The sequence below is a fragment of the Toxotes jaculatrix genome, chromosome 1, assembly GCF_017976425.1.
Source record: "Toxotes jaculatrix isolate fToxJac2 chromosome 1, fToxJac2.pri, whole genome shotgun sequence".
In the NCBI taxonomy this organism is placed as follows: Eukaryota; Metazoa; Chordata; class Actinopteri; family Toxotidae; genus Toxotes; species Toxotes jaculatrix.
The window spans coordinates 1997097-2016987 of NC_054394.1; the positions used below are offsets into that span (position 1 = coordinate 1997097).

General features: G+C 41.0%; 2 protein-coding genes across 2 annotated transcripts in view; one reads left to right on the top strand and one right to left on the bottom strand.

Moving 5' to 3' along the window:
* The first annotated feature begins 19 nt into the window (after positions 1 to 19).
* On the top strand, positions 20 to 10593 carry stard5 (StAR-related lipid transfer (START) domain containing 5). The gene is made up of 6 exons (XM_041037373.1): positions 20 to 554; positions 2389 to 2438; positions 3049 to 3181; positions 3734 to 3851; positions 6306 to 6399; positions 6567 to 10593. The coding sequence occupies exons 1-6, from the start codon at positions 465 to 467 to the stop codon at positions 6715 to 6717; spliced, it is 636 nt and encodes a 211-aa protein (XP_040893307.1). The 5' UTR covers positions 20 to 464; the 3' UTR covers positions 6718 to 10593.
* Positions 10594 to 12341: 1748 nt separating this feature from the next.
* The window catches only part of il16 (interleukin 16), a 41866-nt gene continuing 34316 nt past the window's right edge, over positions 12342 to 19891 (bottom strand). The window contains exons 21-26 of the mRNA XM_041037262.1: positions 19203 to 19354; positions 18749 to 18914; positions 17301 to 17402; positions 15421 to 15652; positions 15176 to 15304; positions 12342 to 14851 (exon numbers count right to left, since the gene is read on the bottom strand). Of these exons, the coding sequence (XP_040893196.1) occupies positions 14685 to 14851; positions 15176 to 15304; positions 15421 to 15652; positions 17301 to 17402; positions 18749 to 18914; positions 19203 to 19354 (948 nt within the window). The 3' untranslated portion in view covers positions 12342 to 14684. The remainder of the gene's footprint in view (positions 14852 to 15175; positions 15305 to 15420; positions 15653 to 17300; positions 17403 to 18748; positions 18915 to 19202; positions 19355 to 19891) is intronic.

Below are 19891 nucleotides of genomic sequence, written 5' to 3' on the forward strand. Positions count from 1 at the left end.
TGACTCCTGGTCTGGTGATTCCGCTTCGTATTTCAGGGAATTCGTTGAACTACTTCTGGATTATAACGTTTTGTCAGAGACAGATGTGGCCGCGCAGTCTAACACGTTTTACAGTTAACAGTATTTGACAGTTGTGGATGTCTTTTTCCATTCACGTACGTAACCTCGTACCCGAGCGAGCTAGCTGCTTGTTAGTGAACGATGCGTGTTTGCACGTTTCATTCATTTTGGCTAACGCTAGCTCTGTAGTGGCGGCTCACGCTCACCTGACCGGGCTTTGGTCGACTTGATATCATTAGGTACTTTCTCCGCTGCAGTTGCTTGACACAGTTGAGCTACAGCTGTGGTTTTCTGTTGAACTGAGACATAACAGCCCCTGGTTTCAGCCACTCAGCCGCTTCAACCTCAGTTATCATTCCAAGGAAATTAGGTTAGCAAGGTAACGTCAACTTTTACTAACTATTATGGATTATGAGCACAAAGCGAGGGCAGTATCTGACTGCTTGCTGAGCTACAAGAAGGATGAGTCCGGGTGGAAAATCTGCAAGAAATCGGTAAATATGTGTTGTTATTGTCTGATATGAATTTTATGATACGATTTTTATCCACTTGTCCTCATACATGCTGCTCTCTGGTACAGAGAACCAAAGGGTGGCTTCTCCGAAGATCGTGTGACATAATGTGGCCTTGCTCACAGACGGAGCTAGCTTACATGATACTACAGGCTTTAAAGCTTTTACGAGACTCGTGTTTTCAGTTTGGCAGGCACATCAAATTCCACCAAGTGTAATAAATAAACACAGTTTTACCACTGATTCATTGGTTGCTGTTTGTCCTAACTGTACTGAAATTCACCATTTTACCTAACACCACCCTGTGCAGGAGGGTGAACCACGAGACTTTTGAAATGAAACGCTCAGGTGTTATTAGATTTACCAGAGGAATAACATTTTCTTAGACCCTGCTTTCAGAATAATAGAAACAAGCATAGAATATATCTTTGATGAAGTCCATAGTTTTTTTGTGTTTGTTGACAGAAGTTTTTAGACAGCTCAGTGGTAATTTACTATTGGAAAATATGCCACTGACTGTCTTTGAGTGATATAGTTGATGAGGATCTTGTGACAACTTTACTTCAGTTTGTCATGTTGTAATGATTTCTGATAGCATCCCCAAACCACATGGTGTAATGGTAGATAGATTTAGGTCTGGTATTCAGTGTTAAATAAGTTTGTCATATTAAACTTTAAAAGACATTTATCAATCACACTTTTCCATTGGGGAGCTAATGTAATGTGTGTAATGTGTAATGTGAGTATTTGTGCGTGGGTAAGCTGCAGAACGGAAAAGCCTTATTGGCTCTTTGTGTGTATTTGACTCTTATTTTTTTTAGATTAATTGTGTTTTTTGTAAATATTTCACTTTTAGTACAGTTAACTGTTCAAAATGTTGTGTTGAATATTATTTATTTTGAACATACACTCACTGAGCACTTTGTTAGGAACACCTGTCCACCTGTTCGTTTGTGTAGTTACCCTGTCAGCCAATCATGTGGTGGCACAACGCACAAAATCATGCATTTACAGGTTGTCATGCATGAGTGAGGTCAGACTGGTTGGAGCTGGCAGAAAGTCTATGCTAATTCGATAAACTTAAACTTAACGATAACCACTCTTTACAACTGTGGAGAACAGAGAAGATTCCCAGAACAAACAACACATCCAAACCTTGAGGTGGATGGACTATAACAGCTGAAACCAAGTCAGGTTCCAGTCCTGTCAGCTAAAGTCAAATTGGTTTCATGAACATGACTGTGAGTTCAGTGAACTTCAGTGTCCTCCTCAGTCTCCAGACCTGAATCCAGTAGAACACCTTTGGGATGTGGTAGAACAGGAGATTGGCAGCTTGAATGATGTGATGAATCATGTCAACATGGAGCAGAAGCTCAGAGGAAGGTTTCCAGCATCTTGTGGATTTAATGAGAGCAAAGGGAGGAACTACCCAGTATCAGTATGGTGTTCCTAATAAAGTGCATATTAATCAGAATTCAGTTTATCTGTCCTTATTTCATGTCTATGTCCACACACGCCTCATCAGCCATGACAGTGATATTATAGCATATTTAATTAGCTACAAGTAAGTGCAGTTATGGGCCAACTTGTGCCAACGACTCTGGACACATGGAAAACAGTCAGTTACAGATGCTCAGTGATGGGGGATCAACTCATAATTGCTTTTCTGACACATTTACTCTGTTCAGAATCACAGAATTTATAACTTTGTTGTTTTGAAATAATGTAGCGTGTCAGAGGAAAGAACATGTACCAGGGCTGTTCATTACACAACGGCAAATGTTGCTCACTGTAAAATTACCTTTTTCTTTGGCAGAACGACGTGGTTGTGTCTTGGCGTCCCTCGTCAGAGTTCCCTGGGAATGTGTGAGAAACCTCAACCTCTTTTTCTTAAATTAAAAGCAATTTCCCAGTTAGAAAACTGTCAGAAATAAACTTGTGGTAAAGGTGGAGAGCTTGTTGTGAGCCTGTCGCCAATGCTGCTTTAGCTTTTACATGACAAATATATTGTAGAAATATTACCAGCTGTTACTTACTGTAAACTGAACACAGGTGGTGTGTGGAAGTCCCATAGATTAGTCATGTGAGAAAGTAAAAGAAAACAAAAAATGTGAGGCGGAATTTAGTTACTTGTTATTTTGGAACTCACACCACATACTCATGGATGCATTTAAAAATCACATGACTTTAGAACAAGCCTCTTGCGTCTTCTTTAATTTGGATCAGGACAGGATTCAGTACATGACAGTAGAATGATCTCTTTTTTTTTTTTTTTTTATAAAAGTTGTATTTTAGTATAAGTTGTATATTATCATGTTTAATGGAGATGTTGGGGGGAGAGGGGCACAGTTGCACAGTTTCTCTGGGGTTAAATCATTTGGCTTTCCAAGAATGTATGAATCTAATTTACAGCAGGGTCATGCCTTGATAATCTACTCTCCTGACTGTCTCCTGTCCTCTGCCCTCCTCTCTGCAGTTATAAGGGGGAGGGAGTTGTCAGCGGCAGCCTGGAGAAAGTGTGGGAGTGCCTGAAACCTGTACCTAATGGGCTCAGAGTCAAATGGGACAACAATGTCAAAAAGTTTGAGCTTTTGGAACAAATCACAGAGGTGTGTTCCTTTCTCTCCTCTGATCAGAGGATGTATTATTGTCATCACTGTGTATTAGTTAACCCAGTCACTCCATACAATAGTCACATTTCTTTTGATTTCCATCAAAGTTTGTCTGAATTACTTTAAAGCTGCGCTTGGTGTCTTAACATATTGGTGGCTTCAAATGGCACATTTGGAAAGTGTAACACTGAACTGCAGTACCCAGAAATGTAGTGATGTGATGTCACCTAACTGCATTTATGCCTCATGGCTTAATAAACTAGCTGGGCACTGGCTCCTATACCAAAGGACACTAAAGTAGGGCAAGAGGGGAAGGATCATTTGTATTGAATACAGTTTATATTTAGATCCAGCTTCCTCTTACGTTTGCTTTTTTGCCAGTTACCATTCCCAACCTCTTTCTGTTTGATATACATTGTTGCTAAATGAAAATCTTGCCCAGTGCAGCTTTAAATCATACATGTGATGTTAGAGGTGATATCCATTTTTGATTTAGCTTTGTTCGACTCAGTCTTTGAGTACATTCCCTTGTCTCCCACTCTTGCACAGGACATCTCTATCTGCCGAACAGTCACGCCCTCAGCAGCTATGGGTATCATAGCTCCACGAGACTTTGTAGATGTTATTTTAGTTAAGAAATACGAAGATGGCACCATTTCATCAAATGGTGCGTAACGACCCATTCTTGTCTCCTCTTCTTCCTGTGCTTGATTCTTTTGTGCTTTCTGAGATTCATTGTGCCATGCAGTAGGAGTTGTTTTCACTTGCAGGAGTGATTTGGATGCAAGGTTGTTTGAGATTTTACGATGCAGAGGACACACTACAGGTCTGAACAAACTAAACCCATTAAACATCACACGTTAATAGCTTATTCAATATATAATAGATTACATCTTGATGGGCACAGAACTGTAGCTCCCTGAAACAGATCCTAATCACAGATATCAAAAAACAGGGAGCTGAAGTTACCACTATAGCCATGAAGACATGATCCCTCACCAGCTTCCCACCCACAAACACTACCAGCTGTATTTGTTGGGGCCTTGTAGCCAGGGGCTGGATTTGGGTCTTTGTGGTGAGGCGGACTGCTCTCTGCTCTACCAGGGTTTCCTTACCATCACTTTAAAATCTGTCATCAGTTTAATTAGCCTAATCTTTGGAGTAGCAAGATGCAACGAAGGCACTAACATCATGCGGTGAAGTCACTGTTAGTTGAAAAATCAGTCGCTGGGTATGCATTTCCGGAAACGTTTGTCCCGAGATGGGACAATCTGCTGATCAGTCTGTCAGTCTCAAAATGAATGTAGGGACCATGAACCTCAGCTTTGGTTCAGTTCCAGCCCATTTTCCATGGAAGCTGATAGTGATAACTGATGCTCTGATACAGTCTGAGTTAATGCTTTTCTGTTTTTCTGGGTTGCGTCAACATGATTCTGCTGAAATTATGGCTATAAGTGGCCTAACACAGGCATGTAGTGTGTCCTCTGTGTCATTCATTGTTTTGGTTATCACTGTTTGCAGCTAGCAACCTGTGGTTTTATAAGACTGCAAAGCTGTTGATGTAGGTTAAAGAATAATTTAATTTAATTTAATTTAAAGGATAATGTGGTTTATTACAACTCGGCTCTTACTTTTTTTAAGTGTGGCCATTAGGTCTGTTGGTTATAATAACATTGTACTCACTGAATAGTGAATATTTTCCTTTTTTTTCTAAAACAGTCACAGCAGAAAAGGATCAACATACAAATAAAGAAAATAAACAGATAAATACTTAACAAGAGGAGAAAAATACAAATTAATAACATTAATAATAATAAACTAAAATAGTTCTTAGATATTTAACATTCTTAACAGTTAAGTGAAGGGGAACACACATGGAGAACCGTTTGTGTTCACAGGGCATAAACAGGGAAATGAATGCTAAACAACCTGGACTTTAACGGCTTGGAACAACTAACATCAACCCCTGATGTTTCAGGGGCACATTAAGCAAGCAGTCCACAGCCCGAGCAGTGATTAGCTGTTTCAGTTCAAAGCATTAAAACTTAAAATTCACCAATGCATGAATTAGACCTGTTTTAATATAACAGAACAACCTGAACAAGGCAGGAATATACAATAACTGTAAATAAGGTGATATCAAATGCCCATTCAGTATATTGTTTCCCCTAAAGGATGGTAATTATTGACCAGGGATGATCAGTGGACAGACTCTTCAGTAACAGTGATGAGCTGAGTATTTTAAAACCTTGTAGTGTCCAAAGCTTTGTGAAATTTGGCTGTGGCTGAAGTCATTTGGAACCGAAGTTTAGGGTTAAATGTCAAATCTGTGGGTAAATGTCCTGACTTGCTGAAAGGGGATTTTGGAAGAAGAAAATTATTTTCCCATATGACCTCCCTGTTTAAAACTTACATTTCATAATACAATATGCTTCCTCTTCAGAGTGATGGCAAGCGTTTCCATTTTCAGACTGGTTGAAAACAGAGTTATAGGTGACCCAAAGTGAAACCAAAGGTTAACGGTAAAACTGTTACCAAAATATCCGCTGTAAACTTCCATCACAGTCTACAGACCCAGTTCCTGGTAGTAAAGTGGTTTAGATAATCTGTGTTTCCTGCTCTAATGGACTTTGTTGCAGTGATGTCATTTTATTCCCAGATCTCAGCAATTAACTTGGTGAGTACAACAATATCGTAACTGATAGAAATGATGGCCTAAACACTGGAAACTAAGACCTGAGTTATTTGAATTTACCCTAAATATGTTTGTGATCACCCTCTCTAGTGTTTGAAGGAATAGTTATCTTTTGGGAAATAAACTTCTTCATGCTGTTACTGAGTGTGAGGTGAGAGGATCAATACCACTCGCTTATCTATCCAAGGATGTGCATGGGTCTACAGGAGCTGGAGACAGTGCAGTTTAGCTGCAGCTTCATACTGACAGATATGACAGTGATATCGATCTTCTCATCTGTCTCTCAGTGATAAAGCGGATGAGTGTGTTTCCCAAGAGGCAAACCATGGCTTTAATTGTAATGAAAGCCTGCAGGCTCTTGGTTTAGTTTCTGAGCTCGCAAGGTTGAGAGCAAGATTACTGTAATGTCTGTGTCATGTCAAACAGCCACCAATGTGAGTCACCCGGGCTGCCCTCCCCAGCCTGGCTATGTGAGAGGATTCAACCATGCATGTGGTTGCATCTGCGTCCCCATCTCAGGGTGAGCACACAAACACTAAACACTAAAAAAGTACAGGGTGTGTTTTCAGAATATGCTCGTCATAGCTCAAGTTCATTCTCACTGTGCTACTTTTGCTTCTGTTTTTTTTTTTTTTTTTTTTAATCACCGTTTCTTCTGTGTGTGTGTGTGTTACACTCTGTTTCCAGAGAGCCCAACAAAACCCAGGTGTTCAGTTTCTTTCAGACGGACCTGGGCGGCTTCCTCCCTCGCTCCGTGGTGGACTCGTTCTTTCCATCCAGCATGGCGGAGTTCTACAGCAACCTGGCCAAGGCCGTCAGATCCCTCAAGGACCTTTGATACTAAGAGTTAAGAAATCTACCTTCAAACCTGAGGCCTGTTGACTGGTCAGGCCAAATGTCCTTTCCATTTTAAACAGTCCAAACTCAACAGCAGTCAGCACACTTAATCCAAATAGATCTAATCCATGCTTTGTGTTTAATGTACAGTCATATATTCCTATGTGACTGTAGGAGGGATCCAGAAAATCCTCCAGCAGTCCACACCCCTGATTTGAAAGCAGTTTACACCCCGAAAAAAAAAAAAGGCCAAAATAACGAGAGCTTCCGCTTCACAAAACCAGTCCTTTTATGGATATCAATAAATTCCAGGGCAAGTTTGGGGCAAATAAATTCTGCCCTCTGTCTGTGGGTGGAATTTATTTTCTCTAAACTTAAAAAATGAAAATAGATGTAAAATCTATATTTGTACATGTGTTAAAAGAGTAGAATATCTTTCCTTTTTTACCAGAATGATGTGACACCAGACATTCCTCTTCTTCTAATGACAGTAAACATGCGTGCTGCAGTGTTTCCCATACATTCATTTATTGGAGTTGGCCCATTACAACATCAACACTGATATTCATTTGTTTTTTATTATTTTAAATGGGTGTAAAACCGTGTTTCGTTTGTTCTCTCTCTCTCTCTCTCTCTCTCTCTCTCTCTCCTCCTCTCTCCCTCTATCTCGCTCACACACACAAAAACACACAGCTGGCCCGTCAGAGAACAGGGCCTCCTCTCGGTGCACATTCTGAATAGAAACAGGATCATGTGTGGGAGGAAGAATTGTTGCTGGCTTTTCTACACAGTGAAGACAGTTAGCATAGCAGCTAGTCAGTATCAACTGCTTATGCAAGTGGATAGCATTAATGTTAATTCTTTAACTCCAGGTGAATATTGGAAATTATTTTCAAACACTCAACTGGGCTCGTGCTGAGACAGTCTAATACCAGCGGTATTAGCGAAGCCGAGCAGGTAGAAACACGCGGGGAAGCTGAACATTCTGACTAGTGTGATCAGCTGTCCGGGTCATTTGTTCTGAGAGTGCCCAGGATTCAACCAGGGCTGCTCGGGCAACTGAAGAAGCACGAGAGGGTCAGGGAGGGATAGATGAAGCTAACGAAGAGAGGGATGAGGAGGAGTCAGCTAGGGCAGAAGCAACAGGTGAGACTGAGACCAAGCACAGAGACAGAGCTGTGGATATTGTTCAGTATTTGTCCTCATGTATTTGTCATATGGCCAATGATAATTATTGTTGTTATTATTATTACAAACCCCCCCCCAACTTAGCTGCCACCACAAATCGAATCTAATTCTGTGGGAAACACTGCAAGTTGCATGGATCCTATTTGCCCAATGCTGGTATCATGTTGGTTTGGAGTACTGCCTCATACCTCACACAGTTGTTAGTGTACTTGAAATGTCTTTGTTTGTCTCATCTGCACTCACCTATAAACCATGGATATCAGCTACACCCAAACACTGAAGCACAGGTGACATGCAGAGGAGGCAGCACCTTTCTTTCTGAACGAATGCCTTTTAAACAGGTCCTGTTCAATTCTGCTCGATTGAGCAGAAAAGCGTCTTCCTCTTTTTTTTTTTTGTTTTTTTTTTCTTGGCACTGGTTTGTGAGACGCATTTCCCTTTCTTTTTCACCATATACAGCTCTCATGACGTTTTAAGATTAGAACCAAATCAGCTGCCTGCGGTTTGTGTCACGTGCTCAGTATGCTCTCATTATATTTGAGCCAACTTCTCAAAACCTGGCAAAACAAAGGCTTTTGTGACTAACTGAACTTACAAAGGTTGTCAGCATATGACTGGATTTTCCAGTCCATCAGTTAGACCAGTTTACAATCAAAGGAAAGCAATGTGATGAAAAAATCCCATGTAACATGGACAAATGCCAGTCACATAGTTTATGATACAGTAAGTTAAACCTGTTGTGATGAAATATGTAATATGTTCATAGGTACGTCAGAAACAAAGCTCGAGAGCTTTACTGGAGATAGTGTAAGGCAGTGCTAATGTGTTAAAGACACAGAAATGTACTGTGATCTATCTCACTGTAAGAAAATATCCAAACAGTTTTTAAACATTTTTAAATCGTTTTTTTAATGTGTTTGTAGGCTGTTTAACCGATGGTAACATAGAATCTGTCTTGCTGCTATGGTTCAGTGTAATTTAATGTACTTTCTGTACTTGGGGATGGTACTCACTTCATTTAAAAGCATTAAAAAAAAAAAAAAAAAAAAACTATACCTATAAACCCAGAACCCATCGCTTTAAATAGGGATGGGTTCTGGTGAAATACCCGGATTCACTGAGCTCTGTGGCAAAACAAATCCCTTATTGAATCTTTCCTTCGTGATCTGCCTCTTTCTGGCACTACAGGCATCTGCGAAGAAAAATAAATTACTGACTAGTACAAACACACGCTAACTCTGTGACACAGGCGTTAAACAGACTGTTAACATGGCACACTGCCATAACAGTGTAGTGTTTCTACCCATGCTTCTACAGCTTCCTCCCAGTGAGGAGCACAGATTCTTCTCCTTTGTAGCAAAAGGAAACATGATTCGAAACAGGCTTAATGAATGTCACAGTAGAATCTCTGTGTGAATAAAAATGACAGAACTGGATTCAGATTGGACTCCATCAAACCCCATCCCCACCTCTTATATGACCACTATCTTCAAACATTATTTCCAGGGGGGGAAAAAAAAGACTCTCTTCATGCTATTACAGCAATAGCATGAACTTAACCTGGACCAGACACAGTCTGTGTTACCACGGTGATCTTAATTTTAGACCACCTTTGTCCACACAGGAGCTTTTTTTTTCATTTAATCATGTGGATTGAAACGCTCTGAGATCCACATGGTGAGATGTGTTGTAGTATTTGTACTAGTCCATTTGTCAGAAAGCCAGTTCCAGTGTAGTGTTTCTCATAAGGCTACCTCACTGTCTCCACATTGTACTCAATGATAGTTCTGTATAGGGGAAAAAGAAATGGGAAATGCCTTCACACAGTGGGCACTGTCATGAGTGTATTTCCACTAGTCCAGATCAGGGCATGTGTGAGCAGGCTTTGATACTTACTGCAGACGTGTACAGTAATAACCATCCACACTGACACACTGGCTTTATTTATGTCACGCTGTCTGTTAACGTAAAGGCTCATCTTCAGGTCAGACAGACAGGGAGAGACTTCACTCCTCTGTACCTGCACACAAACATCAAAGCTCACAGCACTTGGAAGAAAAAAAAAAAAAAAAAGTTACATCCTGACTGTATTTATAACCTTAACAATATACAAGATATTATAAAATGCTATCTAAGGTTTGAATATTTACCTAAATAGTATATACAGATAATACATGTGTAAGTTATTCCACAACTGCCAGAATCCTCTTCAGGTACTGAGAAGAAACTGGGCACACAAACGTACTGTATCATTTAATCTTCATACACTGAGGCTCGCTCAGAGGAAATGCTCCATCTTTGTGATTTGAGAGACACACAGTGTAATAAGCCTTCCCTCATCCCCTCTGCTTTCAGGTTGAAGTGGACAGTTCCTTAAGGATAACTTAATGGATTTTCCCACTTAAATAACTGGATTAAATGTATTGCTTGAACATAATCAGCACTTTATGAAGAAAATCGCTCGGTATGAAATGAGCGTGTCAGAGGGTGAAGATGAGCGTCTGAGTGAGGGAAGGCTGGATGCATAGGTTTGATTAGTGCTGCCGTACCCACTTCCTCCAGAGCCTCCATGTGTATGAAAAGCCATATACTGTGACATGTTTTAACTTGTCTTGTTTTACGTTCCTTGAAAAAAAGAAAAAAAAAAAAAAAAAAAACTTTTTCTATTTTTGCCTGTGATGTCTTTTTACCTCACGGTGTAGCCAGTGATCTTACTGAAAGACCTTGCAGTTGTGTTCCACCATTTCCAAACCATGCCTGCTCGAGATGTTGTTGCTTACATGTGGATCTAAAGACATTTTTCTTGTGTATATGATTTAAATTCAACCAGCAGGTGTTTATTTTAATGTGACATTGTCTCTGTGTACATAGAGGTAGCAGCTAAAGTAGAGGAAACACCCCACTGCATGAGGAATATAAAGGGAATGGAAACCACATGTTTCTGTGTTCAGAGTAAATCAAGACTGAATCACCTTTTTGACTTCCTGCCCAACATGTGACCTGTATCTGATTATGTAATATGGATGATGACATCTGATGCCATTTACGTTTAACAGGTGTTCATCATGATCTGCCCACATTGTGAGGGCAGGTCAATATTCCAACAGGCAGCGCCAAAGTTCGTAACCTACAAATACAGTACAGTGTCAGGTTAAGAGAGGTGATGTGGGATTGTCTGTGGGGACGGCTACTAGGTGGAATTTGACAGTCATGTGACACACTCATCCTAAGCCATCTGTAAAATACCTTTCAATCACCGGGAGACATTATTTAGACTGTGTGTCATCAGAGCCTGTGGGGAAGTCATGTGACCCTCATTTTGTACAGTGTTGTTGTCCCTCAAAAGTCTCCTGAAGCAGTGCTGTGGTATGGACACTTTTTTTAGTGGGTGGGGACGTCTGGCAGCTTAACAGATTTATTCCTAAGAATGTGGCCAAACTGTACGGGCGTCGTTGACATCTCTCTGAGACGCATACAGTAACTTGTTTTTCCTGATCCAGATAAGATAGCCAGATACACATCACATGTTAACAGTAGATGGAAACGGGGTCTTTGTCCTGCTCATAGGAAACACCTTGCTGGGACATCTCTAGTTGGACTGACGCCAAATCATTGTGATTGATCTGCAGAATCACCAGCAGCTTTTCCACCACATTTTTAGGCGCCCTCACCACTAGAGGACCCTGTTTACTATAAACTGAACTTCACAGTGTCCTTTGATGATGGGAAGCATGACTGTTTATCACTGGGATCATATATTTTACTCGGAGATTAGCTCAATCTAAGAAACTCCTTGTCATGTATATGTCATGTCAGATTGTGAAGTGACGGACAGCAGAGCAGAGCAGCAGCATGTGATTCAGTATTGATTTACGTTCTCCGACATCAGTCAGAGAACTTTGACCAACAAACGTCTCAGTGTGTCCAGAGTCACGTGGTGGTCAAAGAGCATGTAAACTACAGGCAGAAGCAGCTCTTGAAGAATTAGATTGTGACTTTTTGACTTAAATACCCAGAGGAAACGTAGTGTTGTGTGATTGAGGTTCACGTACCGATCCAAAGTTTTCTCATGTCCTGACAACTTGTGGTCCAACAAACCAGTTCAGACATTTCTTGTCTGAACTGGTTGTCCTGAGGACACACGGCCCTGGGTAATTTAATGACCAACACAACAGAGTCTTTGTAAAATGATACATGTCAGATGTTTATAATTTACTCTTCTAACTGAGAGTGATTGCTGCTACTCGTAACATCGAGTTTTTACATGTTTAGTCAGAACACATGCAGCTGTGTGATCTCGTACTGTTCTGCACCCAGTTAGTTTTGTATTTCACCAGCATTAAAATGACTAATAGGAGCATCCTGTCATCCACCACTGGTCTTCTTTCTGTGCAGTGTATGAACACGGGGAAATGAAACATCACACAGATTTTGGCACAGTTTTGAACAGTTTTATACAAGTTCTTTTGAATTCTTACAGCAGATGTAACTCATTTTATAAACATAGTTTTGTTTTTTTTTGTTTTTTTAAATTGTGATTTTTCTTTTGAGTGTACCTTCATCAAAAACATGTTTTGTGGGTCTGTGGTGTTATGTTTGTGTCTTAATCCTGCACATTTTATAAACCTGGTGAGAGACTGCATGCACATAGGTTATATTTTGCAGAGAAATTATTACCATGCCAAGATTTTAATTTGAGAAAAGAAATCTGCTCTATGTTCAATAAAGCTTCAGTGTTAAAAATGCACATCTGCCCTCTCTCTCTCTCTCTCTCTGTCCCTCTCTCGATTCCCTGCTCTATGAAATGTCAAACCCTTGGACACCTGCTCATAGTGTCTGTCGTCTGTGTTCTTATTGTGTGCTTTTGTGGATGTAATAAACGCACAAATGCATTTATTGAGCACAGAGGGGACTGAGTGATGGTTTCTCCCCAAAATTTAATTTATGTGCTTGCAAAGAAAAAAAGAAAAAAAAAAAAAATCTTCCTCTGAGCTGTAAATGTCCTGTCACCTGCTCAGGACTGAGACACAAACACAGCTCTGTAACATTCCAGCTGAGGTTGGTTTGACTGAAAACTTTGTGAAATGGTAAAAGGGTCAAACTCAAAGCTACTGAGTCAACAAAAGTGCTTAACAGTGTTTGATCTGCTTCCACATACATACACGACCACTGCTGAGAAAAATAGACATTTACTCTAATATATAAGATTCTCTTCCTTTACACTGACTGCTTATTTATTTGTTTTTGTTTTTTGATTTTTTCCAAACAACACCTGATGAACAGATGTACTTGAATGCATCGCAATCTTAATCAGGTCCAGTACAAGAGCAGCACAGAGTTGTTGCGGGGGCTTTTGTATTGGGATGAATTGTTGTGTGAATTGCAGGTGTTGCTTTTATCATGCCTGTCTCCTGCAGCTCTTCCCTTCTCCTTCAGATCTGTGCAAACGTCTGAACGGAATCAGACTGAACCGTTTTCTAGACTTTCACACAGAGCTGTGAGGCAGCTGCTGTAGCGAGGGGAGAACCACCTGCCTCTTATTAGCCAAAATCAGCCTTTCATGATATGTTAAGTGGCTCACATGGTCTGATCTGTGGCTCGCTGTGTCATACTGTGAAGGACAGAGTGGGTGAAACTGTTCAGTTCACTTCACTACTGTGGAATGAAATAATATTTGAAGCATGTGTTGGCTTTCCAAAGCTATTTACCCAATTTGTTATTATTATTATTTATTTTTTCTATTTTTACCTAAACTTGTTTTACTGCATCTTACAGTCGTGGCTAATATAAACAAAATATACCATTTATCTTAAGAAAAGACTGTATTCACCACCTCATTTTAGAGTGAGCATGAAGAAAGAAAAGATTTCTGAGGACGCCTTAACTCTGTTCCTTCAGCTAAGAAAGAAAACAGTCTTTCTTTTGAGTGAATAATTCATGTGCACTGATGACTGTTTCACGCTCTCGAATGACTTCTGTTGTTTGCATCAAACATGACGTTAACATTTTAACATTGTATTGAATGGATGTCAAAGGTAAAACACCTGTTACTGTGTTGGCTGCAGGCCATCAGCTGTGTTTTGGATCTGATGTGCCTCCACATTCCTCATTCATTACTTCACATTAATGATGGTGGCTATCACATTTGTTACATTGGTCCATGTGGGGTCAACATTAAGTGTTTCACTAATACTGGCCAGCATGGGCTGCAATCAGTCAGCTGCACATACTCCACTGTGTGGCCTAACACAGAATGAACGGTGGTCGTTGTCAGACTTTGGACCATCTGATCCACATGAGCTGCTTAAGTTAGTTTCTAAAGTTAGGATTTTTGCGTGTTTTCCTGTTGAACACCAGTGTGTTTACCTTTGACTTGATTCAAGAGCACAAATTCAATGATTCAGGGACAACAATGAATGGACTGTGCACGCAAATGATTCATTTCAGAGCGTGATTTATGTCTCTGTGTGCATGACACTGCTCAGGCTCTGCGGTTCTGTTCAGAACTATAGAGCTATCACTGAAACTATTTCTACTGAAGGTAGGGAGCATCAGGGGTAAGTAAGAAGATGTGGATTTTATGGGGCAATTGGGTGAACTGACCCTTTAATACACTTTTACTATGTAGGCATAAAAGTCAAATTAGAAAAAAATAGAAATCCATTCAGTGAAAGGTGAACCACACTGACTGAAGGTCAACACTGATGTGCTTCAAGTGCTGTTAATTGTTTTGCTTTCTTTTTCTTTCTTCATGTGTGAGCAGCTCCCAGCAGCTGTGTCTCATTCTGCCGCTCCCTGCCTCCTCCTGATCACCGCCGTGATGGTTCCTTCAGGTAAAGCCTTGATCATGTTCCAGGCCTCAAAGCGTGTCATGTCCTGCAGACTGACTCCCTGGACCTGCAGCAGTTCGTCTCCACACTGCAGACCGCTCTGCTCCGCGGCTCCTCCTGACACACACACACAGACGTAACTCATTTTTAGCTCTGTTTCCTGCCTTTCAGTGCTGATAACAAGCCATAATGTTTTTTTTTTTCTCTACTTCACAAAAAAAACCCAGTAAATCACAGAGTAAGACTGTGAGCAGTCAAGTGTCAGTAGATTCAGTTTTATGTAGTGGCTGGTGCAGATGTGAGTTCTTTGCAGACGATCTCTTCCTAGTTTTTTTAAATAACTGCACTCCAGAAATGAATAACATCCTCTCTTCCTTTCTGTGACTTTATTGGAAGTTGTCTCATTTCTTAGTTTGGAAAATGTCTGCATCATGAGTTTACCTTTGAAGATCCTGTTGATGACTAAAGGTCTGTCTCCATGGATGGAGCCTTTTCCTCCCTCCAGAGTAAAACCAACTCCTCCAGCTCCTTTCTCCAGCTCCACACTCACCGGAGGTCCCTGCTCCTCCACTGCGGTACAAAACACAACAAAACAGGACAAATGTAGCCTACATACCTTTTACCACTGAAAAATTCAGATGATAATTTATCTGATTAAATAAAATGTGTGTTTCAGTCTGACTCACCTGCAGGGGTGGGCTCCTCTCTCCTGCAGCCTCCTCCCTCTCTGGCTTCCTCCTCTGTTCTCTTGCAGACGACCACCACAGCCAGATTCAGAGAGCGGGCCTGACGCAGAGCAGCGGTGGCATCAGCATGAGTGACACCACGCAGTGTTTGTCCATTTATAGACAACACCTCGTCTCCTTTCTGAATGGTGCCCTCCTGAGCTGCCAGGCCGCTGGGAAACACTTTGTGGACCTGCACAGAAAACAACCAGCGTCAAACACACACACACACACACACACACTCATACACTGAGGTGCTAGACTGATGCTAGATGGTGCTAGATCTTATTTTGATAGTCTGGTCAGAAACTTAACCAGGACATTTTTTTTTATCACTTAAAAAAGATAAAGTTAGAGGATGATGTCTCAATCCAACTGAGACACTGTCTTCAGCTGGGTCACAGTACTAGAACACTGGGTAACCCACACAAACAAGGCTCCAGCTCAAATCACTTCACTTGCTCTCACTGCATTAGAGAATCAACTTCAAGTTTCTCATTGCAGTCTTTGGAGAAATTCATGGTTTGACTGTCTGTTACTGGGACTGACTACAGTCAGTCAGAGCTCTCAGATCAGCAGGTGGAGCTTTTCTAACTGGACCCAGAACAAGATGCAAATCAGGTGAAGCAGCTTTTAGCTTTAGCAGCTGACCTGAGATCTGCAGCAAAACTATTTGCTATTCAAGATTCAAGAGTCTTTATTGTCATTATGCGAGCATAACAAAATTTTTCAGAGAATCTCGGCTTAAAGGCACACGTGAATAATAACATAAATACTTAAAAAAGAACACTTATGAAAATATAAACACAAAGTAAGTAAAGTAAGTATGGAAGCTGTCAGTGTTGATTATCTTCTGTGTGGTTGTCACCAGGGATGTGTGTGTGTGTGTGTGTGCGTGCGTGCGTGCGTGCGTGTCTGTCTGTCTGTCTGTCTGTCTGTCTGGGTGTGAGTGTGTGTGTGTGTGTGTGTGTGTGAGAAGGTGGGTGTATGTGGCTGGAGGGGGGAGGGTGCCTGTGTGAGGGTTCTGTAGGGGGGTTGTGTGTTTCACTGCGGGGGGGCTATTGCTTTTACAGCTCTGGGGAAGAAGCTGTCCCTGAGTCTGTTTGTGCTTGTTTTAATGTTCCTGTACCGCTTTCCTGATGGAAGCAGTGAGTTGCCTGGGTGGGTGGGATCGGTCGCAATGCGTCTGGCCCTTTTCTGGACTCGGGCAGTGTACACTGAGTCCAGATCCGGTAGACGACAGCCTACAATCCCCTGTGCTGTCCTCACCACCCGGGCTAAGTCCTTTCTGTCCTGTGCTGTGCAGCTGCCATACCACACTGTCATTTGAAAACTATTCTGTTCTCACGATGCTTCTGATGAGTTATTTTGTGTGTGTGTGTACGTGTGTGTGGTGGAGAGAAAAATGAAGAGGAGGAAGTGTGGTTGTGAATGTTGTCTTGCATTGATGGTAGAGTGATTTAAAGTTATGAGCTTTTCAGTCTTATAGTTTTACTATAAGACTGGAAACTGCTACAGTGAAGTGCATAATTTTTGTGATTGTTGATACGAAGAAAAATTGCTCTTGAATATTTTAAAAGTCTTATTCCAGAGCAGTGAGGACCACACATCACATCTGTGTATTTGTTGTTGTGGATGTTATTGTTTTGGATGAGCTGGATGTGTAGATATGAGAATGAAACGTTGTTAGAGCTCAGAATGATTGAGCATTGTCCTCCTCAGTATTGAGAAGTTCTCCACCTAGTGGTCAGTTTAATATCTTCAACAGCTGGTTGTAGCTGTGTGGGAGTCTAACCTTTGGTCTGAATGATCAGTGTGAGCCTGAGGTGAGTGTAGCTTACTGTCAGAGCTTTGCTCTCCAGGTCAGACCCTCCAGCGATGCTGAAGCCCAGACCAGCTCCCTCCTCTTTATGTAGAATCACAACATGGATGTCCACCAGTTGCTGTAGTAAACAAAAAAAAAAAAGAAAGAAAAGAAGAAGAAGCAGAGTTACTACAGCAGTTTTAATCTGAGATCACACTTTAACCATGCAGGGACTCTGTTCCACCGAGCTCTCTTCACTAGCACGCAACTGTATTTTCAGTCCGAGATCATGTTTCCAAACGTAATATTTCACACGGAATTACTTTCGAGATCAAAGACTCTTTTTCCAGAGACTCCTGGCCAAAATGGCTGCGTAATTATGCAGCACAGATATCAGCTGAAAAAACAAGTATTAAAATGAACCTACTAAGACATCTGGAGTTTTAATGTGTCCATGATTTTCTGCCTAAAATAATTTTGGGTGACTTGGGTCAGTGACTGGTAAACACTTGAATATGTTGAATGATGAATACTGTGCATGCCTTTATAAATCTGAGGGTAAACCCTTGGTGCAGACAGGACTGAGGGACTGGGTTTGAATATTTCACTCAGTGTAAATCTAAAGGGTGAGCCGTCCTGTGATGGTGAGGAGTTTAACCTGTGAAATCCTGTTTGAGGGTGTGAGCGGCTTCTGTACACAGAACACAGGGCACTGAGCTTTAAACAGAGGCACCTTGTGTTTTCAGATCATCTGTATTCATGACAGAAGGCTCTCAGTGTGGTGTTTAATATGCAGCAGATGTTGAACACACGATGGCTCCCAGATGGCCGGATATTTGAGTTGTAACTGAGATTTCCATTTGACCAGGAGACATGTAAAGTTTGCCTCAGGCCACACACACACACACACACACACAGATCAACAAATGAGTGCAAAACACATCAATTACAAAACCTGCGTGCCAGAGAGTGTTATTCAAAACTATCATGAAGGCAGATTGGCCTTTTTAGTTTTCAGTAATCAGCCATAGTAACAGTTTGACCTGCACAGTGTGTTAGAGTCCAGTACATGAGCTCTGTAAATGATTAGCTGCATGTAAGAACATACAACATATAGACTAACACAGTAATATTTCATCATATTGACAGATCCCCATCAGATCCATAAGATGTCCAGAGTCCATCACCAGGAGACACATTCAGCTGCAACAAAATGATCCATCAGGCATCTGATGAAAACAGTTTTAAAATGAGACTTTGTTTTTCTGTCGGTTTTAAATATTCTATGTAAGCATGGATCTATAATGTGTTTGCTGTGCTAAAATTACAACAGACAACAAAATCAGGAACTGTTTAAATAGGGTGTCATCTTGTTGACTGTTGGTGAACAGCTGCAGACTTTTACTTGAAACTAGTCTCCATGATGATAAATGAACTGGTGAAACTGGATTAAACTGGAGTTTCTTTGTTTGTTTGTTTTTTTACCTTCAGTGTGTCTTCATCCAAGGTTGAGACTTCCTCGATCAACGTCTGTATTTCCTGTGAAGGGATGGCTGAGATGACAGAGTGAGCACAAGCAGAAGTGACTCCTGGCTCGTCGTGAGATCCCCCCTCCCCTCTCTCGATGGTGCACTCTCTCAGTGTGGCCAGGCTGTGTTAAACAAGAGCCAAAAACAGAGATGAAGCTGTAATGACACCTCTGAGCACAGAGCATGCCAGGAGCATGTGAGTAGCATGCACATCTGATAACATCTGGCATTAACGTCTGATAATTTAAAAGAACACGTCACTGATTAAACAGGAAGTGCTTTTTTTTACAGCCTGAACCCACTTCCTGATGAATATCAAACAGGCACAGTTTGCCCTCTGTGAGAGTCTCTGTTTAAATAATGAAAGGCTACAGGCCATGGTTGACTGCAGCTCTCAGTGGACGTCTCACCTGACAGAGAAGCCTCTGTCGCTGCCGTCTGCAGCAGCCTCACTCTCCTCAGGGTTCGTCAAATCCGGTGCAGAGGGGTCCTGCTGGTTTGAGGAGCGAGGGTTACTGTGGCTGGAGGACGTTGGCAGAGAGCGCATCAGTGCTTGTGAAACCTGGAATAAAAAAAACAACACATTGAAAAACAGAATAAGATATTAGACAATTGAAATCTAGTTATTCATGTCCGAAACAGTACTGGAGGATACCGGACAGACAATTAGACTGTAAATGAAAATATAACAAACCAAGCTTTTAAATGCAAGATTTCTAAAAGGTTATATTAAGTCAAAATGTGTAAAACAAAGTCTGATAAAAAATAATCTTATAGATGTAGAAATAAGAGCAAATCCTGTTGAGATAGAAGACATGAAAACATTTTAAATATGAAACATATGCAGGAAATAAATTAACTAAAGCAGTATGGAAGAAAGCAGCATGGCATGTAGAGAGTGTGTTATGGAAACTAGTCAGCTTCTTAAAGGATAATTCTGGTTTATTTTAACTTTTTTTCCATAGTTTTGGTTAGAAACAGTGATGTTTGCTGATATTTGGAGAAAAAAATGAAATGAATGGGTCAAGAAACATGAGCAGTCCATCAGTCAGAAGGCTGGAAACAAACTCTCAGGTTAATCAAACTTATTTGGCAGAGA